General features: G+C 37.4%; 1 protein-coding gene across 4 annotated transcripts in view; it reads right to left on the bottom strand.

The window, feature by feature from the left end:
* Positions 1–11,271: 11,271 nt before the first annotated feature.
* The window catches only part of Pdgfc (platelet derived growth factor C), a 178,167-nt gene continuing 162,726 nt past the window's right edge, over positions 11,272–26,712 (bottom strand). For 3 of the 4 annotated variants that reach the window (XM_039103196.2, XM_039103197.2, XM_039103198.2), the window contains 3 exons: positions 20,602–20,809; positions 15,986–16,203; positions 11,272–12,857 (listed from right to left, as the gene is read on the bottom strand). In XM_039103196.2, coding sequence (XP_038959124.1) covers positions 12,741–12,857; positions 15,986–16,203; positions 20,602–20,809 — 543 coding nt within the window. In that variant the 3' untranslated portion in view covers positions 11,272–12,740. 4 annotated transcript variants of the gene reach the window in all.

Raw genomic sequence — 26,712 nt, 5'->3', positions numbered from 1 at the left:
GTGTAAGCATATGAGACTCATACATAAGAGTAAAATGAAAGGACAAACAGAAAGACAGAGAGAGAGACAGAGAGAGAGAGAGAGAGAGAGAGAGAGAGAGAGAGAGAAATATGCAGGAGTACCTGAGGGTAAATCACTAAAAATAAAAGAGAGCCTGCTTGAATTAGAGAGATTGCTCAGTGACTAGGGCACTTGCTGCTCTTGCAGGAGACAGACATTCAATTTCATAGAACCCAACTGACAACTCACAACACTCAGTAACTCCAGCTTTAGGGGATTTGTTGGGTCTTCTGACCTCTGCAGGCTCCCTCGTGCACATGGTACACATACACTAAGACATACGTACATACACATAATATATAATAAATATTACCTTTTAAAAAAAACAAAAGCAAAGGGAGCATTATGGACAGATAAACAGATAACTGTGACATCTAGATGACTTGCCATTGTTGTTCTCTTCCTGTCACTGAACAAGCACTGAGACATAGCATTGCACTAGTGAAAACTCATGGTGTTCGAAACATTTACTAATTTCTATTCTAAGATCAAGACCCTGAATAAGAGTTTTTCTTCTTTCCCGACTTTTACTACCTGCTGAGATAATGTCTTGTGCAATAGTCTTAAATGACCAGAAGTGAGGGAAATAATAATTTGTAGTATTTATTTTGTATCATTCACTTGGCTTAATACCTTCTTTAATCTGTAGATTTCCCTTGATCTCTGCATTTTCATTACCAATGTCATGTCACATGATGCTAAGAATTTGCTTCAGGTTTTATTAGTATTAGAAGTGACTTCACTGTGAAGTCCCTACAGAAAGACTCAGCCTGATTTTTATAGGATCAACTCTGTTCAGAAAGAAGAAGCACACACTTTATGGGAGCATTCCAAACCAAGAGTTCATAGGAAGTGACAGTTGTGCTATCTGGAAGGACAAATGAGTTTGGGTAATAAAATAAAAGAAGACAGGCATTGAAGACAAAATAAGGTGTTTATGTATTCAAGGATTTTGTCAGAACCATGGGAAGCATTAGGTTGTGTGAGCTCAGATGCATAATGTATACATAGAAAAGTTACATAAAAAATTTAAAAGAGTGATGACCGGTGCTTGGAATGAATCTTTTCCACAAAAGTACTCTTTGGGTGTTTGGTGGGAGACAGAAAGGGCCTGTAACGACAGTGAACAGTTGGAGAACAACTGAGAGACTGATAGAACCTGAGTGATGATAGTGATCTAAGCCAAAGCAGGGAGTATGGGTATAGATTGGGGCCATTTCAGCAATGGAATTGGCCTCATGTTAGAGGGACACTATGCATCATAAGGTTTATAGAAAAAAGGTATTTAGAAAGTTTCCAGTGTTAATAACTGTGACAAAAGTTGACACCTACTTGCTCACTAACAAACATGATATCAAATCTGAGAAGAGAGATTGTGTTAGAGTAAGTCTATAGAAGGGTAACATTTAGAATATTGTGCTGGATGGATTCATTGGACTGGTCTAGAACCCAGGGACAAGAACAGAGAGTTTGGTAAGCAATCTAAAATGAACAGCCACTCCAGGGTGTTTCCAGTCAAGGGTGGAGAGTTTGAGGCTCAAAAAGTATAGGAAACAATAAGATTTCATGAACAGAAATTGGCATAGGAAACCAAAACACAATGCTTTATCACAAAAGAGAATGCTGAACCAAGGTAGATAGGAAACAGGAAGAACACTTCAGAAGAGAGCACGGAACAAAGGATAAAAAATGGCATCACCGAGTACTTTAAAATGAAAACAATATTTCAGGAATCAGAAACAGCATGGGTCTTAATATTTCTGAATGCTTAGGGGTGACCACATATTCAAAGTACATGAATGTGTAGATGATTCAAATAGATCAGTGCTTCACACACCAGTATTAATGTGACAGATGCTTGGGCCTGGGTAGATGAGTGGAGGGTAGGATGAAAGTGCTTTCTCATTCCTGTAATTGTCTAATAGCATTATGACTGGTTAGAAGTGTCATTCTGCTTGGAAAGACTCAGCTTGTAGATGTTACAAAAAGTGTTTTAGATTGTCTAGATCAAATGCATCATCAGTCTAACACAGACAAGAAAGGTATAGGCAGATCTTAGTATCTCTACAGCTCTTCTACTACTATACTGCTTCATACATAGAAGACTTGACCTATAAGGTTGAGTTTCTAATATGTCTCTAATGTTGGGAAGGACAATATTCTCATTTCTTAATATTTTGGTCCATTTTATGGTCAACTCATTAAGTAAATAAAAAAAATAGTAGGAATTGGAGGATGTCTTATTTTGTTCTAAACTTTGCCTCCCTATTCCCTCCCAAGGGTATTCTTGTTCCCCTTTTAAAGAAGGAGTGAAGCATTCACATTTTGATCATCCTCCTTGAGTTTCATGTGTTCTGTGCATCTAGGGTAATTCGAGCATTTGGGCTAATATCCACTTATCAATGAGTGCATACCATGTGTGTTTTTCTGTGATTGGGTTACCTCACTCAGCATGATATTTTCCAGTTCCAACCATTTGCCTACGAATTTCATAAACTCGTTGTTTTTGATAGCTGAGTGATACACATTCCATTGTGTAGATGTACCACATTTTCTGTATCCATTCCTCTGTTGAAGGGCATCTGGGTTCTTTCCAGCTTCTGGCTATTATAAATAAGGCTGCTATGAATATAGTGGAGCATGTGTCTTTGTTATATGTTGGAGCATCTTTTGGGTATATGCCCAAGAGAGGTATAGCTGGGTCCTCAGGTCGTTCAATGTCCAATTTTCTGAGGAACCTCCAGACTGATTTTCAGAATGGTTGTACCAGTCTGCAATCCCACCAACAATGGAGGAGTGTTCCTCTTTCTCCACAATACTATGATGAGTTTATTTGTATTGGGTGACTATGGGGCAAAGCGCTGTCTGTGGAACGTGAAGGGGAGGGCTAGGCACTAATCTAGAAGGTTTAAGACATTACTTGTCCAAGAATTTGCGTGTCTTCAATACAAAAGTTGCTGATCTATGACAAGCAAGGTGATAATTATATTAATGATTTCATGTGTCTCTTTTCATATGCCTGATATAAAAAGCCTACTGACATATGGTACATGATTCGTGATAGGTACTGATTCAAGGATATGGCAGGCACAGAGAATACAAGTCTTCTTAAGTAGATATTCAGAAATACTTTAATAGAGCACAAAAAAGTAAATGTCCAGTCTAGAAAGGATAATTCTATTTATTGAGGAACATACATTGCTAAATCAAAAACATATAGATACCAATGGAAATCCCTCTATTTTTTCCAATAATAGAAAACAAATATGACTCTCAAAATGTTACTCAAATGATTTTCAGTCTATGTGCGATGTGTGATGGAGGAGTGCAGGGAGGGGACACTGTAATTATACTATATTATTTGAGAAAAATTATACTTTTAATAAAAAGAAAGTATCTGGTGACTGGAGAGAGGGCTCAGCTATTAAGAGATTAAGAGTGTTTCCTGATCTTTCAGACTATTGGATTTTAGTTTCCAGTACCCAGATTGGACTGTCTACAATAATTTATTTCTCCAGTTTCAGAAGGATTATGATGCTTATCGCTTCCATCACCAGTAGCACTTACATACACAAATTACATATTTAAAAATAATACAAATATGTAAAGTATTTTAATTATGAGGTTTATTGTATATCTACCAATTAAGCATGGAAAAAGAATAGATTTTATTCTGTAGTTTCTAAGGGAATATCTCTTTGTCTTTTGTATATTGATTGCCATACTTTCTCTCTCTATTTACAGACAAATATGTATCTCTCTATCCAGAGATCTTTGGAGCTGGTTGTCTATTAAGAGATCTCATTGGAGTTGGTTTTGCAGGATTGTTCCTGTAATAACTGAATACATTTTGGTTTTGTTTCATTCCTTTATTATAAGCAACCTGGAGAGTAGGTAGTGAACCATCACTTAAAAAGATAAGAAAGACCCTGGGCATACACCCAGATAACTCCCTAGCCTACCACAGCTATGCCCCCTGTTGCTCTATACAATTCCAAGGGAATAGACCCAGCCTAAATGTTCATCAGCGGATGAGTGAGTAGTGAAATGCAATGAAATTCTATTGTGCTATTTAAGCAAAAGAAAAATTAAGAAATTTGCCAAGAAATGGATAAATTTTGAATGTATAGTATTAAATAAAGTGAATCAAACTTAGAAAGACAAAAAACTGCATGTTTTTGTCATATGTGAATCCTAGTCTGGACTGTACACACACACACACACACACACACACACACACATGAATGCAAATACCCACATTCCCACTTAGCAAATACACATTTATATGATAAATTTTAAGGACATAGGAGAAAAAACACCTGAGGGAATCAAAAGGAGGAGCAGGATAGGAAGTTCGTGAAAGGAATTTATTAAAACATTCTTTATGAACATTATAATGATATCTCATAATCCATATGCCAATTTCAAAGATTAAAAATGTCCTTTTAATTGAAAGTTAGTTTTTAATTTCCTATTAAAGTATTTTCGTATAAGATCACTGTAAAACTTACACTAGCTTGCTTTTGCTAGGTAGATGAAAATGTACTTTCAAAAAACTGTTTCAAATTTAGCTCAGGAAATTATTATTCTTTTTGTCCAAGTCCTGTGAAAGGATTTATTTCACAAATGAGAAGGTATTGTAATCCCAGTGGTCCCTACAGAGAGACAGAGTAGCCATAACATTTCCAGTACTAAGTAGCATTAATGATTCTGTGTATTAAGTGTCTTTCCAGACTGAAATGCCGAATACGTGTGTTTTTACAAACATACATCCTATTTGATGCCTAAGTACACATGGAAATAACTTATTTTAGTAACAAAATATGCATTAAGATAAAATTATTTACATGATATTACGCTTCAACCAGGATTATATTTGTGAAAGGGAGCTGAAGTGTAGAAATAACATTCTAACAAGAAGCGAAGGGGTTAATAGTATCTAAGGATGGGGTGTAGCTTATGCTGTAACTTCAGAGTGAAAATCACTTGAGTCTCAGGGTAACTCACACCCCAGCCTCACCTTCCAGAAGTAGTACTGGAAAAAACTCAAGCCCTCTTGCTGGTGGGAGAGAGAGAGAGACAGAGAGACAGAGAGACAGACAGACAAAGAGACAGAGAGATAGACAGACAGAGACAGAGAGACAGAGAGAAGGAGGCAACATTTTTTGCTTTTTTTTTACTTTGAGTGAAAGGGGAAGGAAAGGGATTCTGGGAAGCTGGCTTCAAATACAACTTGGAATATCTTCCAGTTGTTCAAAGTGGGTTCAGTGAGATATGAATAAGACCTGAAGTGTAATTTACCTGTGTTCCTTTCCTGACCATGCAGAATCAGTGCCTACCCTGGATAATCTCAGCAAAACACCATTTTGTTTTTGTTTTGTTTTTTTTTATTCAGAGAAAGCTAAGTAGAGTTTCTTCGTCAAAGTTTCTCTTTCAACCAATGGCTCTCAGCCTCCTTACCTCAACAGAATTAAAAACTAAGTAGAATATAGCTAATCTTTAAGCTGTAGTTCATTTTGTCAAAGAAATTTTAGAAATGTAAAAATGGAGATGAGATCCCCGCTCTTCCTCAAGCAGAGAAATGAAAGTCTGGAGAGCTGTGCAGTAATTAATGAGCAGGAGTGTTCTTAGAGCATATGGGGTTGTGAAAATACATTACATAGAAAAACGGGAGAGAAGGAGAGGAGGGAGAGAGGAGGAAAGGAGAAAGACAGAGAAGCGGGAAAGGACTAGGTTTGTTAGGGGGGAAAGAAAAGAACAGGTTTGCTAGGTAGGGAACTAAGGAGCTTTAAACCCTGGATGCAAACTTCAGTGCCAGTTAACCTAAGCCTATGGAGATGTACTTGTTATCTCTGCATGTGGGAGATGGAGGGGGAATCATAATTTCAAGATCATTCTTGGTTATATCACAAATTAGAACCCTATCTGAGCCCCCTGAGACCCATCTAACCAAAGGAAGTTGAGAAAAGCAAAGGCTGAAGACAGTAGAGAAAACTTGAGAGAGGTAGTGCTAGATAGATATGATCAAAAAGTCTTGTATAAATGGATGAATATCCGAAGAATAAATAACATGTATAAAAAGCCGCATAGTAGAAAAAATAAGCAGGTGTCTCACCTTGTAAAAAGTCCATTAAATCATAAAATATTTTCATGCTTTCTAATTTCTTTGAACTGTTTTTTAAATGTGTTAAGTATCAACAAGGACTTATTAAACGCTAAAAGAAACACTATAGTTAGCAGAAGGAAGTTGATTAAGTCAACAGTGAATGGGGCTGCCAGTGAGCTAACTTCTTCATTAGTGTACGATCACGTGCTTTGTAAATTATTTTGTGTCTTCGATGTTTTCGTAACTATTTTGACCGTTTATTAAAATCGTTTCAAAAAGCTGATGCTCTATCATTAAAACATTTCCCATAATATATGGGTGTGTGTTTTTGTTGTTTTGTTTTCTAGGCTGAGGTTCATGTGAAAATATCTACAGGATAGTATTACTACAAAAACAAAGTAGTATATTGGGGCTTGGGAGATGTTCCAGTGGGTAAATAATTACTATGTAAGTATGAGGAAATGAGTTTGAATACCTAAGACTGATGTAGATCTGGATTCAGTAAAACATGTGTACCATCATCATACTTCCACAACAAGACAAAGTAGGTTCCAGGATCCTCTGAGGCCTCTGGGCAGACTCTACCGCACTGAACAATAAACGAAAGATCCTGCCTCAAAATAAAGTGGGCGGGTCAGGCTCACACTGCAGATTGTTCTCTGATTTCCATGCATGCAGATTTGCATGTACAGACCCATATTCACGCAAAGAAATGTGTAAATAAATGCATAAAATATGTGCATATACTAAGTAGTTTGCATAATTCAGTAGCACTTTCAATGAACGACCCTCAATCACTGGCATAGTAATGGATAATAGATTCTCCCAAACATTTCAGTGACTTCCAACTCAAAGCATCATAGTAAACTAAACTTGATTCCTTCCGGGGTGAGGATTAGACTGGGCTCTGCCCCTGCTGACTTGTGACAGCAGTATACCCCAAAGTTGATGATCACTGCTGTGAAAGTGAGCACACATACTCATGAAAGTATGGTGTAGATTGTTGCTTTGCTTAAACACGATGACAACAAGCAAAACAGGAAATGTATTGCTCCCAAGCCCCCTGCTTTCAGGCTTGGCAAGGCAGATATGGATGTGAAATATAACCAAATAGGGCAGCACTGAGACCAGTGATGTCATCTTACCCCATGCCTAATATTTTCAGGTTGCACATTAAATGCATGGATCTGGAGGATGCACGTTTAGATGATCTCTGTCTTAGCTTTATTCCTTGCTTCTGGGTGGAGGGTATTATATATCTTATCTGCTGTATTATAGGTACCTGTGCTAACAAACAAACAAACAAAACCAAAAACGATACCAAACAAAACCAAACAGAAAACCACCACAACATTAACAAAGTCCCACTCTGAATAAAGTAAATTGGTCTCAACAAAACAAAACAAAAAAAAAAAAATAAATCTCTTGAACCCGGAAAGGAAATGGTAGGAATGAGTTGATGTGAGTGGAAATGGGAGGGAGACAGGAAAGGGTGGGAGAAAGTAGTAAGACTACATGACACATATATATGGAATTCTCAAATAGCAAAAGTAATTAGTAAAATAAGTTAAACCAGCAAAGCGGAGTTGTATCGAGATACACGACACAGGCCAAAATCAGTGTAGTTAGCTTTGCCTCATTAAAACTGATTTCAGAATACTTTCAACACACCACAAGGAAAGCCTGCTGTCATTAGAAACCGCCCCATTAGCTCCTTCCCTCTATCCTTACAAACTAATATACTGTCCGTCTGTATTACTCTAAAAGATATATCTATAAATGGACTCATGCTACGTCATCTTTTGTGAATGGACACTTCTGTGTAGTGTGCTTTCAGGGCCGTCCACCCTGCTGTATTACTGATTCGTCACTTGTCTTTCTTACAGCATAATGGCATCCCATTGTTGAAACATAAGCTCTATTCCTTTTCATTAGATAGGCACTTTGATATTTTCTACTTTTGAGGTATTCTCAAAAAATGTGCTTTTTTGTTCAGGCATTAGGCTTCTTTTGGGTATCTATCTAGGAATGAATCGTTTCTTAACGATTTATATATGAGGCATGCTTTCATGTAATGACTTAGGAGTTATGTAATAAGTTGCTGGGGCAATGCTTGCAAAGATGAATTAACATTTTTCACAGGTTGACTGAGGTAAATGCAGGAATGGAGCTTAGCATGAGCATCTAAGGAAATACCAGTGCATTTGAGAATCTGCGTATTTTCTAGAACTGGGTGTCTCAGGGTTGATGAAGTAGAATCATTGTAAAAGGTAAATTAGAGAGGGAGAGAGAGAGAGAGAGAGAGAGAGAGAGAGAGAGAGAGAGAGAGAGAGAGGGCGTACCTCATAGAACTTGGAGAAGTTGGTTCTCTTCTTTCCCTTGGTGGGTCCTGTGACTTGAACTCAGGTACCAGTGCATTTGAGAATCTGCGTATTTTCTAGAACTGGGTGTCTCAGGGTTGATGAGGTAGAATCATTGTAAAAGGTAAATTAGAGAGAGAGAGGGAGAGAGAGAGAGAGAGAGAGAGAGAGGGCGTACCTCATAGAACTTGGAGAAGTTGGTTCTCTTCTTTCCTTTGGTGGGTCCTGTGACTTGAACTCAGGTACTCATGCTTGAAGGCAAGCATCTTTATTTAGTTAGCAATCTCCCAGGCAATGAGAAAAGTAAATTTTATAACCTTACATCCTAAGCAGCAGGCAAAAGTCTCCCTGCTGTAATTATTTTGTCAACTTCACTGAGAAAACAGTAGTACGGCCTGTGAGGAGCTGAGAAGTAGCAGCATCTTTCTCCTGCATCCTTCATCTCACAGCTGAAGGTCAGAGAATTCAACAGCCCCAGGGTTTGTGTCCTAGGGATGTTCCATTCAACATCATTTATCCTCATGCATTCTCACATCACCTATTTATTGATGCAAATTGATAACCAACTCCCAGTTTGATTCAATGCCTCATTAGGCATTGGTGAAAGAATAACATTATGATTCCTGCTAAGAGTCCCATTAATGTAGGAGTCTAATGAGAAACCAAAATGAGGTCGTGGTAACTCAGTCCCACAATATTTATAGATGAACTATTTCTGTGCTCCTGTGTAAGTGGAGAGAATGAAACCAAGCTTGAGGGACTAATGGCATTTGAACTGACATTTGGCAAGAAGCTAGTGAGAAGGGTATGTGTAGGAGCTGTTCTCCTAAGGGACGGCAGCACACATTAGCATACATGTGGAGGAATGCTGGCATTTCTCAAAACCCACAAATATTCTCTACAGCTGTGTCAGGCTTGATGGTGTAAAATGAACGGAAAGTGGTAAACAGTGAGCTTAGGAGGGATTTGGTGTGCCACACGAAGATTACAACAGAATTATGTGGAGTTCTACTGGGGAAATTCTACCCGTCATCATCAACTTTGTTGAAGGGCCATGCTCTTAGTGGTGAGGAGGACAGATCAGGCAGGAGCAGGGCCAAAGGCTCATTAGGCTGGGGAAATGGAGACTGTTTTACTGGAATTGAGAGTGCTGTAAGGCAGGGCCAAGAAAGGACACAGTTACAGAAATGGGTGTGTGTGTGGGGGGAGGTAGGCACAAATGTGAGAGGAAAAGGGAGTCTATGATATATGCTAATAACATAGGAAGCAGGAAACCAAAACAAAGGCTGAGCTTCTCAGAAGTGGGATGGTACATTATAAAAGATTTGGCTCCAGGAAATTCATTCAGCCTCAACATCGAATGTGAGAAGAAAGCAAACCAAGAAAAAAAAATCTATCCATCCAGTTTCATTTTCAGAAGGCAAGACTACCTGTTTTATGTTTTGCACATGTTATAAGGTGTCTATAAGGAATAGTTGATGAGAAGAAGAAAGGAACAATGAGAATCAGAAATAAAAAATATGGGCATGAATACTGCTTCATGTAACTAAGGGCTATTTTTCAGTTTAATAAACTTCACTATGCAAAAAAGGCCTTTGCCACAAAGACAGAAGACTGAGCCACTGATACAACATACTAAGAAACCTGTGATCAATATAGCCAACACCTTCTAGACTGATGAGAAAATGAGGTGGCCTGTGCCATAAATACATTAGCTTCTTTTGGCTTTGGTAAACATAGTAAGCAGCATGAGTGTAATTGATCAGAGACAATTAGGCTTCTTCATACCTACCATACCCACTGGCATAGGGAACAGACGACTACTTCTATGATCACCTTTGACCACCAAACAGAACAATAAGTATTTTAAAACTTACAAGGGAAATGGTTAGAAATACAAAAGTAAACACATCTAGTAGGTCATTCGATGTAATTTCTCACAGTCCTTACATTGCCAGTAAGACCTGCAAACTGCCAGCTTTTCAGCACTTCCCATGATGCTTGGTGGTGAAGCTATTTCTGGATCTTTATAGCACTGGGACAAGAGGGCAAAAGGTTTAAGAAAGGAGACAAAGAGCATGTTTATTTGTGCACTTGTTTCTTACATAGTGGGAGGTAGGGCAGGGCAGCCAGCAGTAGGAGCACAGTCAATGGGTACTGCTTGGAAGTTCAGTCTGGATAGACTGGCTCTGGACACGTGATGTTTCCACCAATCTTGGAGCCAAGTGCTGAAGAAACCAGACCCCAAGAGATCTGTGTCTGGAATGGAAGGACTATGTTTTGAAACACACTGGGCAATCCATAGACTAGCTACCACACACGGCACTCAGATGTTGCCATAGAAAATGAAGACAGGAACAGAAACTTATGGAATCTGCCCCCCCCCACTTCACCATATCATATAATTTATCACTACACATTTTACAATGCACATGCGGCTTTTGGATCCTGTGCAATTTACTTAATCAGAAATCACTATTAATACCACTGGGAAAAGACGAACATCATTGCATCATTGCAAAAAGACATTAGAAAGAAGAAGAAGGCAGGGGAGGCTGAACTGGCAGATATTTTTGTAGAATGCAAAATATGGTAATTTAAGACTTCATAATCTTCCTTTCCTTGGAATCAAAGAGATAGACATGTTGACACTCATGGGTGAACACACACACATGAGCACACACACACACACACACACACAGACACACACACACACACATGCATACACTTAAACAAACACTTCCATTTGTCCTCCAAATAGCCAGATTCTTTTATTTGATGATCCATACATTTTAATTCAAATAGACACCACAAAACTTAGGCACAGATTAAGCATTTTACAAGCAATGCATTATGCCAATTTTCTTTGCAATTGCCAAAGAGTACAATAAGTGAACTCCTTAAATGATATACTTCTGTACATAAAATATCCATGTATTAATACAAGTGTATGGAGCAGAGTTTAAAGGTAATCAAACCCTAGGATTGAAATAAATAGGATGTGTCCATACAGAGCAGCATATCCCAGAACACTGTGCTTGGAAGTGGTCACGGTTTCCAGAAGGTGTATTTCTCTGAGCTATGCTTGTATTTTCCACAGAAAGGGGTAGGTTAACAATGTCTCCACGTGAATGTTTATTATATGCTCTGTTTTATTTGTATCTCTAAGAACAGAAGTGGGAATTGATGATAATTCAGTTGTCAAAATGTCCCCGCGACCTACCAATTCTAGAAACTTCCTCATTCCATCCTTTCAAATATGGACGACTCTAAGCTCTAGCACCATACAAGAAAGAATACATGTGTTTTTGTCAGAGCAACAAGATTTTATATCAATCATCTTTGTTCTTCTGGCTATAACAATTCTGTTTAGAAAAAATTTATCAAGCTAAAAATAATTGATCTAGGTTGCCATAAAAAAGAATATTAAATACCTTTGGTAAAAATAGAAATATTTAACAAGATTAGAAAAGCCAACAGTTATAATGTCAAAAGGAGAACATAAAAATGTACACAATGAAACACAGAAACCACCTCAGAGGGAGGGGAAGGGGAGGGCACTCCTCTGTACAGGTGTGCTTCCTCCAAACCATGGCCACTCCTCTCTTCTTCCAAATGGCAGAGAAGTTGCCATGCATGGAAAAAATCAGTCTTTCCTATCAGCATGGCACACTTAATTCATAGCAACATAGCTGTCCTCTAAAAGCTTTGCGTTTGTAGAAAACAGAGCTTCCGTATTTGCAAACATGAGGGGAAAATCCAAGGTTTTTCTACTTCGTTCACAATTAAGTGTGTGTTTTTCACCATTTTCTTGGGCTGTTGTCACTTTCCCATATCAAGATAACTAAGCTATAGCATGCTGTCAGTGGAAACAAAATGCTGTCACTCTGGAACTTGCTAGCGATCTACATTCATTTCACTTGTGTCTGTGGTCGGAAAACCTCTTCCACTGTTTGGGCTTCCTCTGAAAGACAGTGCTGTGTGAATGACTCCTGTTGGTGCCTTGGATCTTTCAGAAGACACTTGAAGTCCTCCAGGGGGAAGGCTGTTGAAGCAAACAATTGAGATTTTTGGATGGAGACAACCGAGGAAGATCTTTACTATAGCCAGCATCAGCAGCTGAGAGTCTTGCGGCCAAATACTAGTGGGGATGAGGGTTGCTCGTGGGGGACGCAGAATGCCAGTGCAGATGAGTGCTGCCGTGAAGGTTGCAGTTACCCTTCTGTGTTTCCTCTACACACACAGTCACATTCCTCATGGTGTTCCAGGGCCACATCGGTGAGCGACTTATGCAATCCCTTGACTCCAATTTTTGGTCTCAACTGAAGGACCTATAAAGGGAATAAAATATGTCAACTTTAAAAACATTGCTTATTATATTTGACTTCATGGACAAGTAGCACTTCAAAAACCAGAAAACAAATTCAAAAGCAGCAATAGAAAACAGCTAAACAAACAACATCAGGGGGCCTAGGGAAGGCGCTTGTGCTCTTCTGTATTGCATAATGAAGTTACATGCTCAGTTCTCCTCTCTAGCCCCGCCCCCAGTCATCCACTACTGTCATTTCATAAAAGAAAGGGCACGTTAATGCCAGAAGTTTCAAAGCACACAGAACAGCTCTTAAACTTAAACACTCGCCATGTGCTTATTGCTTTCTAAATGTAATCATACAAGAGACAATTTCACCTCAAGGATTTTGAAACTGCTGATGTACAATTTGGTTTCCTGTTGTTTTAGCTTCTTCCCCTCATACACTTATTCTCACACTGTGCAAATATTTACACTCAGTGCAGTACACTCAACCATGGGGTATAGTGTAGAAAGAAACTCGATCATTCCACAGCTGAGCTTGCTCAATTATGCCACTCATTAATTTCCTTGGCTACACTTCAAGTCCTCTATAAACTTGATGAGATGGATTACAAGTACTTCATAGGCGTCAGCCTCAGCCCCAGCTTAATTTTTGCAGCTGGGTCTTACTGAACAATGCTAAGGAGGCCCAGCAGTAACAATGAGGCCTCTATTAAATGAACTTAGTCACAATTTAGGTTGTTCAGGTTTCAAAAAATATAGGTGGCAAAATTAACAATGTATCTTAAAAGTACTGTGACAAAAGGATCCAGTTGTTCATTCTATTAAAACTACCTGAAGTATTGGAAGTCAATATTTTTTAGAACAGAAATTATAAATTCTAGAAATTATGTCATTTTGGAATGCAAACAAATCCCAGAGCACATAGTAACATGAAAGTGTTCAGTTTCCCTACTTTTTATGTGTACATAGAGAACTCCAGGAAGTAACTGTGAGAATTTCCCATTCCAGTAAATTGTCATTAATCCACAGGGACACAAGTCATATCCTATGACTGTTTGAAGACTTGCAAAAGAAACCTGGGGAATGGATACATAATTTTGGACCATGTGATTCTAGAAGAGTTTAATTAGCTTGCATTTTTTGAATACTTACTGGGTGCCAGGCACAGTAATAATGTGTTTCCATAGTTTAACTCACGCTGATCCTATGACATAATCTGTAGTTATTGCTTTTCTTCACATATGAGAAAGTAGATTTAGACACATTGAACGAAATAGTTGCTATTTGCATCTAGACCAAAGTATGAGTTATTAAAACTAGAATAATAAATAACAGTTTACGGAAGCCTCAATATCATCGACCATCAGTTTGTTTGGCAACTTGCTTTATTGAAAGATAGACTTCAAAGTCTTAAAGAAAGCACCAGAAATGCTGAACTTCAAAAGCAACATTTTCAGTTCATTGTATTTTATAATTTTGGACCAATAATCAGTTCATTTGTATCCCTTTAATGTAAGATTGACTAATTAGATAATTGGATACTACTTTATACCAATGACAGTGCTTTACATTAGCTGGGTGTCATGAATTGATGATAGTGTTATTCTTTATCATATTCTTGCTTCATGTTTCTTTTCCTTTTCTGGAATGAGTTTTTTTGTTGTTTTGTTTTGTTTTGTTTTTGGTAAATCAGACCATCAGTAGAGCCAGTGTCATCAGTTCCTACCTCCACGTCTATGCGTTTTTCTGCCCAGCAGAAGAGAAACATGGTATAACATAAGAAGTTCCTCCAGACTGCACAGTGGGCTCAGGTTGCATCTCTGCCTTCATCTGACTGGCTGTCCTAATATGTGTCCTCTGAACATCTTCAAAAATAGCAGAAAACTCTTGCTACAGTAATTTTAAAGAATAAGATAAGAAATTCTAGTAAAGGGATGGATAGTGTTATTTCTTTTAAACTCCATTAAAGGTTGTAACATTTAGAAGATGCAGCTGGACATAATTCACCTGCAGAACCTAGATAATATTAAATAGAAATATATGGACATTAGAATGAGAGAGAGAGAGAGAGAGATAGAGAGAGAGAATTAATTTGAAGAACTACTTGAATTGGGCTTCAGTTGTGGAAAATGATTTTCACCTAGAATGCATGAAATTCTGGGTTCATTCCTACTGTGGTTCAATATGAAATGACATCTAAGGACTCATGGATTGAATACTTAGCAGTTGACAGAGCTGTTTCAGGAAGGGATTGAAACTTTGAGTGGTGTAGCCTAGTTCAGAAAGGTAGGGGCAATGGATCACACAATTCTCACTCTCTCTCTTTCTTTCTGTCCTCCACTTTCTCAGTCCCTACGAAATAACTAATTAAATAAAATTTTGACATTGTAGATAAAGAGAAATCATTGGGTCAACTATGGAAGTAGAAAAAGCAACAAACCCAGTCTAGCTATCAGAGTATCACATTCCTCTTGCTCAGTGCAAGTTCACTCCTTCGCTGATAATTCACCATCATAAAATCCAGGCAGAGAGGAAACAGTGAGTAAGAATTCGGCTAACATGAAGTATGCTATTTGAGGCAACAAACGTAATATGAACTGTCCTCACAGTATTTATGTCCTGACATTGGGCCATATGGAAAAGCAATTATCAAAGATCTCCTTGCTCAAAATTAGACAGCGACTTGCTTCTCAGCTTGTCTTTAAGAGTTTGGAAAACTTGTAGTTGAAAAGCATCACTCTGTTTTTCCTCGGAAAAGATGTTGTGTGTTTAATATAAGAAATATAAATCTTGTATGATTTGGGCTGGGGTTGTTCAGTAACAGGGCACTTGACTAGCATACACAAGTCCTGAGTTTGATCCCAACATATAGAAAAAGCAACAACAACAAACAACAGATCAAAACTTCACTAGTCAGAGATTATCCACCATTATACAACGTGCATTCTACATTTTCAATGTTTGTGTCTTAAAATGAAAGGCCCTGGTTTTAAAAGTGAAAATACGAACACTTTCTAGACGTGGTGCTCGTATTTCCTTGACAGGACCATGTCCATCCCAATCACCAGAGTATTTGAGATGCATTCTTTTCTTTTTAGGGAAGAAAACATCCCAAAGAAAGTGCGTAGAAAACAATGTACTTACCTCATGGTACTTTTTTGTAACTTTACGTGGGACACACTGACATTCATTGCAATTATGGAGGCAACAGGCACAATTTCCTCCACAGCGCTTGACCAGGAGACAACCTGGCCAGAATATGGTGTCTGTCCTCTTTAGCTCTTCCCGTATGGACACAGAGAAGTTCCGGGGTGTGCAGCTGTAAAGTTTTACCTCTTCTTTGAGAAGGTTCAGATTCACCGCTACAGGGCATAGAGAAAAGCAAAGAAAAAAAATTGCTCATGCTTTGAGCCTGATTCCATTTCTTTAAGCTCCTTTTATAAAAGCGATCTGGTTATTTCATGAATGATGACCCTAACAATATCCCTTCTCATCTTAACTAGGTTGTACGGCTCCACAGCTTACAAATTGGACTTTCTGTTTCATAGTAAACAAAGCTTCATTATGACTTAGTGACCAATGAAGAGGTGGCATTGTGCAATATGAAGAACAGAGCCAATGAAGCAGTTGAGAACTACAAATAGGAAACTTTATATAGAGAACAGGGGCTACACCTTTTAACCTCAGTCAAAAAAGCAGACAAAGAGAGCATTTCAGGGAAGCATAGCACGTAGGAGTATGAGCGCTTTGACTAAAAGGCCGATGTAATTTTTTAAAAGGATTACAGGCTCTTATAATTAGAGCAGAACAGCTCAATGAAACCCATCCATGGAGCTTCTGCAGTCGTTCTGGTTGTAAGGAACATAAAATATAAAGAGAGTGAAAAAAGTATTTGTGAAGACAGCTGAATGGACAGTTAGTAAGAGAGATTACATGTCAGAGAAAGAGCAGACATTGGAGAGCGGAGCCTCAGAGTCTTAGGTATTGGTGCCTTCTGAAATGTGAACAACTGGATTCCTTCAGATTCCTATTGTTCCCTTGTTGAAAGATGGAGGGCGTCTAGCCAGTACCCGCTGACTATCCTTTCAAATGAGTTGTTTAACTATATTATCCTTTAGTTTTTGCATGTGTTGAACAAACACAGTATCCTTTCATTAAATGTGCAGGAAAATTTCTTAAAGAGTGATTGTTTTTTATACTGCCTCAGGAAACTTTTGCTAAAACAAATCCGTTTTCTACAGACTTACACATAAAGAGTAAGGACAGGGTATGTATTTCTAACCTGGTGTTAGTTTCTGTCATTTGGTTATGTCTACCTTTTTCCACAGAAATATTTCAAGTGAAATTAACGTAAGTATTTCAGGTCCCTCTATTTATTTGGGGTTAATTTTTATGTTAAGTAATTACCTAAAATATGTTGTTATAGAAAGTATAAGAAAGTATATGTATCTTTAAACCAATACTGACAATATAAACATTATTGTGTTTCTGATGCAGGGACAGTTTTAAATAGGAATTATGATTGTGAGATTCTAATTCTGATAAGTAAAAGTAGCCAATTTTAATAGTTTTAACATGTGATTATAAATAAGAATGAAGTGCTTGCTTTCTTTACTATAGTAAACTACTATAGTTTGTTAAGGGTGCTTTTAAAATCTCTAAGGATTATATTAGGTTATGAATATTTAATTGAAAATTAGAACCATATCTAACTGTAAGAGTGATGAAAAACAGAGGAAAGCTATAAAAGTATTGTTTTACTCAACTAAAAAATTATTGTTAATTCCATCTGAAATCATAGTTTTGAATATTTAAAAATTAAACAAACCTGTGAAATCAGTCTTCAAAAAAAAAAACTGAGACAAGTCAGTGAATAACTTCCAACTCCCTGTAAAGATTTATCATCACTAATAAAGTTAATAAGGTCGCTGTGATAATGATATCACTGATTCTACTGCACTTACTTTGCCAGTGGCGAAGTTTGGCATAGAGAAACATTACCATTTTATTTTAAAGCTATATGCATGTGATTGGTCAGGTCCCTTTCTGGATGAAAATGATATCTAGGCTGTGAGGGAGAGAATGTTTAGAAGTGCACAGCATCACAGCTGCTCACCACAATTTCTATGGTCCATCTAAAGCTTCAGAAGCTTAATGAAGCTCCCAGTGTTAAAAGGACCTTCACCTACCATACATAATTTAAACTTACCATTTCACAATACTAGAAAAGGGTCTGCATGTGTTCTCCTTAAAATGTTTACTTAACCGCCATAAAAGGCTAGGGTGGATTTCCCGAGAGTATTCTTGTACCTGCTACAATGGGAAAATTTAAACACACTTTCCACCCCACGTCCCTCATTTATCATGCTTGACTCACAAGTCAAAAGCCCCCTTTGAAACTACTGTTAAGCTTGACTTAGAAAATAGCTTATTTCAGTTTTTTTCCCTGTACACAATATGAATGCAAACTTGGAGTTAGAGAAAAGGATGTAAAGAAAATAAGCCAAAACCCATTACTGCCTGCTAACAGATTATCCTGGACTAAAAAGTTAAAGGTTTTACATTTGCATCTCATTTTGAACATTTATAGGTCTGTGCCTCCAAAGGCTTCAGACTAATATCATCTTCATTAAAAGAAAATCTTACAAAAAAGAAACCTTACAAGTATTCTGCAAAATCTTAGCATTTTAAAATGATAAGAAAAAAGAGGAAAGAAAAGAAAAAAGCTACATGAATTTCTCTTTACAAAATATTTCCAAAGAAAATGAAAATACAGAAAAACAGCCTTTGGGTTCACTTTCATTAACATGATTGCTTCCTGAGAGATAGAAGATAGAAGAGTTTATGTTTCTAAAAAATAAAGATACGGACCCTATCACTAATGTAAATCATGATTCCTCAAGGAAACTTTATCAACACTGTAAGTTTTACCAGAAAGGATACTACTGATGAAAATTACAGACACATTTTACTTTGTTAGCTGTTCCTGTTTTTCAGATATTCAATCCTAGGCTATCATATTACAGTAATGCAACCTGAGGGTGGTCTTTCTAAGATGAATGTGCTAACATTGTGATATGTTTATTCTGGGGAAAATCTATTTCAATGTCTAATTAGAGGCTTTTAGAAGTATTTCCCAGCTCCTTTGTAGAAAGGCTCTTGCAGGGCGCTGATCTAGTCTAGAGATATTAGCCCACACCTGCATTTTTACTTTGTATAAAGTTCTAAATGTACACGCTGCTTTCCACATACTCAGTATATGCTTAAAAAATGAATTTTATTTTGGTAAACTGCAAAGGGCTTCAATGGTGAAGGTTCGATACTTAAAAGACTCTGGATCATTACCATTATTTTAATTATAAGATAGCTTGTGGCCTACTCTATAAGCAGCAGACATAAGGATCCAGACTTGCAGACTTGACTCAAAAGAACAGTTTTAGGATAGCATCCAGAATCACTGCTCAAAAATCTCCATGTGAGTTTAAAACCAATTTCTCACTTCTACTGCCTATGAATGTACCACATAATCTAATTCATATTGCTAGAAAAAAAAAGCTACAATTCATGGGATGTTCAGCCACTCTTGCAGATCTTCAGCCTACTGTTCATAAGTGCAGAAAAGGGGAAGCGCTGGCTGTTGGTAACTTATTCATCAAGATCAGATCTGATAAATATGAAGCAGCATTCGGCATCTGGACAGGATTCAGCTGCTCATGCCCTTGAACGTAATCATGTTCAAACACTTTTCAAAGGAAACCATGTCTGTCAGCACAGTGAAATACCAGGCCTGGGCAGGTCCAAACGTGACCCTCAGAGATGAAAGCTCAAGATCAGGAAGGCTGCAAGGGCGTGCAAGAAAGGCAGGAATCAAGTTTCTTCTGACGGGGTTCACAGAAAGCTTTGCTGCAATCTGCTGTGGTGAATGGCTCAAATTAACTAAACACTGTTCCTTCCACATACATTCTCCTTACCATTCTCTAACATGAGCCTGAGTAGTTTTCTGAGGGCAGTCCCATTTTCCTATTACTTCTCTCCAGTGTCACGTATGTAAGCTACAGCTCCTTCACACTTCTAATGTTTCCTTGAAAACTTGCTACCTCTATTGGAAACGTGGTTAGTATCCCTATTTTTTATATCCATGAGAGATTAGGTCTAATTATCAGAAATTTTGCAATTCAAAGAAGGTAAACCAATTGGGTTGAGAGTAATGGTTGCAAAGGAAAGTTTACAGATAGGAAAATTCCCTTTTATGGTCTCCTGAAAGCAGTTGTTTTTTTGCTGTGAATGCCACCTTGGCAACTTCTATCTGGAGTTTATAACTGAATTTCCCTACCTTTAGAACTTTCTGAGTTTACAAAGTGTATGCAACCGTGACCCAGGGAATACACAAAAAGAATGACTTCTACAAAACATCCCCATTTCTAGCCCTAAACATTATTTTTAGTGCTGATCTTTCCTTTTAAATCTCCCAATGTAGATTAGAATAAACATTGATTCTTGTCAAAGGGAAGAGAATGCCCCATCAAAATTATATTTGATGAGATAGGAAGTGACTAGAATTTTCAACAGAAGTATCTCTTGATTTTCCTCTCATTTATATTCCATTTAAGTCATGTGTTTAGATTGGTAATACAATGAGTTGTTTAAACTCATCACTGAGGGCATTCTAAACTCTCCCTTTTAGAAACCATGGCAAAGGAATCGGAAAACATCAATGATTGAGAGAATTAAATGAGTCCTAACCTGAAGTGGAAGCTTACCTTTGCTTTTTTTCCCATACAGGAAAGCTTTGCCCAAAAGCGGCCATGTTGGCTTGTAGAGGCTGTCCAAGTCTATCTGCCATCGATCTGGCTCTAGGAACCGAATCAGCTCTTCCACAGTACTGAAGGCAGTCACAGCATTATTGAGCAGGTCCAATGACAAAGCTGAAGGGGGCAACACTGAAGGACTCGTAGTTTCTGTGACTTGCTGAAAGTGAAATGAACCCCTCATTAACTGTTTTGAAAATGTTAGTGTATTCTTTTTCTTCATGTCCACCAAGAAAGTCAGACTAATGCTGGAAGTACAGAGCAAGGAAGACTATGTTCAACTCAAGTCAGCAGAAGTCACTTTACAGCAGGGTCCAATGGTATATAATCTGTAATATCAGGACACAGAAGGCTGAGACAGGAACATTTTAAGTTTGAGGCCAATCTAAGATTCATGTATGCTATTTTATCTGGGAAAAAATGAAGAAAAGAAAAGCCAAAACTAATTACTGTATAAACTTCATGCCGATGAACTCTGTGCAACGATCTATAAGGTATAAGAGACATGTAATTCCATTTCCACAATCGAAGGATCTAAGTTTGATGTGAATGTTGTTTCCTCAGACTAGAGAATTGAAAGCACGTGCACTATGTGCTAATTTATGGCTCCACTGGAACCCAGTGCCAGATAGAGATCATTGTTCTAGAAATTTAGACAAAGATATAAAAGATGGAAAGATAACTAAAGGTCTAAGCACAGGTTTAAGATGGATTGAGTCTAGAAAAGCAGAGTGGGCTTTTCTCATTTTTTTCATTTCTGTAAGTGATGAAAATCACAAGTTTAGAAAACACAATGCTCCCCCTAAATATTACACAAAATAGCCCAAAAAAGCTTTATCTACTCAATCAGCTTGAATTATTTTCTTTATAATTTTACTTAAAAATTTTTAAGTATATGATTAAGGTACAAGAGAAACACCAGAAAAACAACTTGTCAATCTGTATGACAAAGCTATCACAAAGCTTATAACCAGTGCCTACTGTTGAGGTGCTCAAAGATCTCTCAATAATGCAGATTTTGGGGGGTATCCTCCAGATTTTGATAATAAGGCTTGCGTGCAGAGGACATCACATGATTTTATAACAAGCCATGGAGAAATCAAGCTGGTCTTGATTTAGAGCATTTATCCCTGTCTAGCTTTCACAGTGTTAGAAGACGCTCTGCACACTATTTGGGAAAAATAGTCACCGATCTTACTGCGCTCTGAACACTGGGCTATAATGTTACCTGGTCTACCAAATTATACCCAGGGTTGCAACAGTGGCATGAATTTTACATAGGTAACTACTATTGATCGAACCTAAGTCCTTATCCACAAGATGAAATCAACACCCGGTTCCATTACTTGTCAAAAGCCTATGTTTTGACAAGTAGAGTGTAGAAAAGAACCTATGGTTATTAATCTGTCAACAGTAATAACCCAGGCATTAATTTCTTTTCCTTATACACATAGATTTGGGTACCTCTCAAGCTACATAACTGAAGCATTTTTTTGGACATTGTAATGGATGAAGATGAATACAAAGTGGTCAATGTGTTGAAATAAAAGATATTGAGTGCTCAATTCTCAGACTCTATCAGCTATATCAGACTCCCTCCCCACAAGACTCAATTATTTAAGAAAAGGTGACAGGATTTTAAGAGCCAGAAGTACTCAAAATCTACTGTGAAATATATGTGATAGACCAGAGAAGGCTATTGAAAATGTGAAATGATAGTGGCTGCGAATATATTCACAAGACCTACACAGCATTAAATTATCCCCAAAGCCTGCATGAATGAGGGAGTTGTTCATAAAATTCCATCCATCACTGAAGAACTATTGGCAACTGATGGCATTGAGAAGTGGTCATTCATTCAGTTTTCTTCAGGGATGAGATCCCTACTTATGCTCCAGTAGATGATCCTATAGCCAAGCACATATAGGCAGCACTAAATGTACTCAGTTGGCTTTTACACAGGAAGTTAGAGGAAAAATTGGGAAGACAAATAAAATTAGAGGGGAGAGAAGAAGTGAATTTTATCAAAACACATTAACGTATGAAATGTTCAATGAATAACAATAATATCTTCCCAGGTCATATATAGACTCACAGTGAAAAATCTGTACATTCTAGCAACTTTTCCTTTTATTTTTACTTTTCCCTTTCCCGAACTTAGAATATAGCCTAGTAGTTAATGCATGATAATATTGGAAGGATTGAAAACATATGAACTTATGAGTAGGAGAAAGGGTGCTGAGGTTAAGAGCATTTATAAACTGCTCTTACAGAGCGCCAGAGTTGGGTTCCCAACATCCACACTCGGTAAGTTCACAACCGAGTAATTCCAGCTCCTGGGGATTTTTCACCTTCTACCTCTGAAGGCAACTGACTGACTCAGGGACATAAACACACGCACGAGAGAAGAGGTGAAAGCAACACAAACATATAATTAAAAATTAACAATAAATGATTGGAACAATTTATGCCAGCAAAAATACTTTGAAGAATCCTCATAAATGCTTTTAATATAATAGACTTATCAGATAAAATTAAGACAGAAGGCAGGCACTTGGAAAATATCATATCAAATCATGACTGACCGTAGGCTAGTATCTAGTCTATACTTAAAAAAAAAGATAACACTATGAAAGAAAATGAGCAAACTTCAATAGAACATTGAAAGATCTTTAAGCATAAGAAAATATTTTAAAATCCATTAATTCATGCAAAACAAAATGAGATCACTCTTGCATACTAAAAGGGACATACTACTGTACAGACATGGTTTAGAAAAAGTTGTGAATGTGTTATTGATGGGGTGAGTAAACTGAACTTCCTGGGCAATACCTAGCCATGAATGTTTGGGAACATGCCTCTTCTGACATAAGGCTGTAGTGAGTGGAGCCCAGAGCAGGCATTATGCTCCTACAATAGAAATAAGTGCTAACGTATTCATCACATTGTGGTTTGAAACATAAAAAAAGCAAGGCAACATACACCGGCAGTGTGGGGAAGATTGAACATTTTTATATAATGCAGTACAGTTCACCTTTTTGTCCCATTTTTGATGTTTATCTCAAGGTAAGATGTGCGGTAGGCAAAGTTAACGTGAGAACAGGTAAAAGTAAGTGTAAAAAATACAAATACAATTTTTCTATACCATTTATCCAAATCGATGCAGGAAGAAGAGTATTTAATAAGACATTTATGCTATTTGATGTTGATTTAAAATAATATTTAAAATAATAAAAGTATGGAAAATAATAAGCCTATAAGATTACAATAATTTATGTTTGCATTCAAACTACAGAATGATGGATAGTCATTAAAAATGAAAACCTTTAAGAATTCCTATTCACAAAATAAACAATAAAATTTCTCCTAAAGTACCCTCAATAAATGGTGATTTCAACAACACCAATTAAACCAAAATTAAAAATTTAATAACAATGAGGTTGAGGAAAGAGAATGAGTGTTTTCCATTGTTTTCTCTCATTTTCTTAAGTTCATTTTTTTCTACTGCAGCCATGGATTTCTTTGGGAAGCCCAGTGAAAACATCTATTATCCTAAAGTACCATTGCATCAGATCTTCCTTCCCATTGTCAGTACTTGTCTGCACAAACTCCAAACCTTGTCTATTGGAATTAGTTCTTTGCTGTTTTTGTCCTACATTGCTGAGGTGTGATTTTTAGCTACCTAAAATAGTATGTTACTGATCACGTGATTTCTCATCTAAAGGATAACATCCAAATTCCTCAGCAGTCGGTATGCAGGCCCCATGATCCAGCCTTCTGCCTAACGCCAAGTCATGCTTACTATATTACCTTCCACCCAGTGTCTTTCTAACAACTACACTAATTACACTTATTCCAGACGCTTCCATGAGAACAGCTGTTCACAGTCCCTGCACACTAATTTCTTCCTTCTATTGATGTAAATTGACCCTAAAGATCCATTCCATCTATGCATCCAGCAGCATCAACCTGAACTTCCCTAAAAATTGTATATCAATGATGCCAACTGACAATGTGTCTCTCTAGAGGCACCTTATGGAACCCTTGTTTGGAAGGCAATCTGCTCTAGACACTAAAACAAGCAGCCATCTTTCCTGGGCAGGGGTGACCCTTCCAGGAACACTAGGATTTCTGTGTTCAGATCCCTCCTACAATTATCAAGAGATGAGGTCACATGTATGATTATCAACAATGCATATGACAGTCTTGGAGAAGGTTTTTGGACTTATTGTAAAGGTCTAATTAAAATTTTAGGAGGAATATGTTCTTCAGTTATTTAACAATTATTTTGTTAATTGCGTGTGTGTTTATGTGAGTGTGTGTAAATGCTTGTACACATACATACAGAGGAGAGAAATGAATGTTGGCTGTCTTTTCTCAGGTACTAATAAACTTGTTTTATGAGATAGAGTTCCTTATTGGTCCAGGACTCACTGCTTATGCCAGGAACCCCAGGGACTCCTTTGTATCTGCTTCATCAGCATAGGAGCTAAAAAGACCGATCACAGAGCTTGAGATTTTCCATGGGATCTTCTGGAGATCTCATCAATAGACAGATCATGGAAACAGAAATTAAACAGAGACATAGACAGACTAAGAGAAGTCATGAAACAAATGGACTTAACAGATATTTATAGAACATTCTAACCTAAAGCAAAAAGATATCCATTCTTCTCGCCACCTCTTGGAACTTTCTCCAAAATTGACCATATAATCAGGCACAAGACAGGCCTCAACAGATACAGAAAGATAGAAATAATCCCATGCGTCCTATCAGAACACCATGGGCTAAAGCTGGTCTTAAATAACAGTAAGGAAAGAATGCCCACATATACATGGAAGTTAAACAATGTTCTACTCAATGATAACCTGGTCTAGGAAGAAATACAGAAAGAAATTAAAGACTTTTTAGAATTTAATGAAAATGATGGTACAACATACCCAAACTTATGGGACACAATGTAAGTTGTGCTAAGAGAAAAACTCATAGCTCTGGGTGCCTGCAGAAAGAAACAGCAGAGAGCATATATCAGCAGCTTGACAGCACACCTAAAAGCTCTAGAACATAAAGAAGGAAATATACCCAGGAGGAGTAGAAGGCAGGAAATAATCAAACTCAGAGCTGAAATCAACCAAGTAGAAACAAAAAGAACTATACAAAGAATCAACAGAACCAAAAACTGGTTCTTTGAGAACATCAACAAGATAGATAAACCCTTACCCAGACTAACTAGAGGACACAGACAGTGTGTCCAAATTAACAAAATCAGAGATGAAAAGGGGGACATAAGAACAGAATCAGAGGAAACTCAAAATCAGATCCTACTACAAAAGCCTGTACTAACAAAACTTGAAAATCTGGAGGAAATGAACAATTTCCTAGATAGATACCAGGTACCAAAGTTAAATCAGGAACAGATAAATCATTTAAACAACCCGATAACTCCTAAAGAAATAGAAGCAATCATTAAAAGTCTCCCAACCAAAAAGAGCCCAGGTTTAAATGCGTTCAGTGCAGAATTCTATCAGAACTTCATAGAAGACTTCATACCAATACTATACAAATTATTCCATAAAATTTAAACAGACGGAGCGCTACCAAATTCCTTCTATGAAGCCACAATTACTCTTATACCTTAACCACACAAAGACCCAACAGAGAAAGAGAACTTCAGACCAATTTCCATTATGAATATCGATGCAAAAATACTCAATAAAATTCTTGCAAACCGAATCCAAGGACAAATCAAAATGATCATCCATCATGATCAAGTAGGCTTCATCCTAGGTATGCAGGGATAATTTAATATATGGAAAGTCATGAACGTAATCCACTATATAAACAAACTGAAAGATAAAAACAACATGATCATTTTATTAGATGCTGAGAAAGCATTTAACAAAATTCAACACTGCTTCATGATAAAAGTCCTGGAAAGAACAGGAATTCAAGGGCCATACTTAACATAGTAAGAGCCATATACAGCAAACGAGTAGCTAACATTAAACTAAATGGAAAGAAACTTGAAGCACTCCCACTAAAATCAGGGACTAGACAAGGCT

Source organism: Rattus norvegicus, chromosome 2 (assembly GCF_036323735.1).
Source record: "Rattus norvegicus strain BN/NHsdMcwi chromosome 2, GRCr8, whole genome shotgun sequence".
Lineage (NCBI taxonomy): Eukaryota > Metazoa > Chordata > Mammalia > Rodentia > Muridae > Rattus > Rattus norvegicus.
Note: the sequence above shows the minus strand (reverse complement) of the source record. Positions and strands in the feature narration are given on the sequence as shown.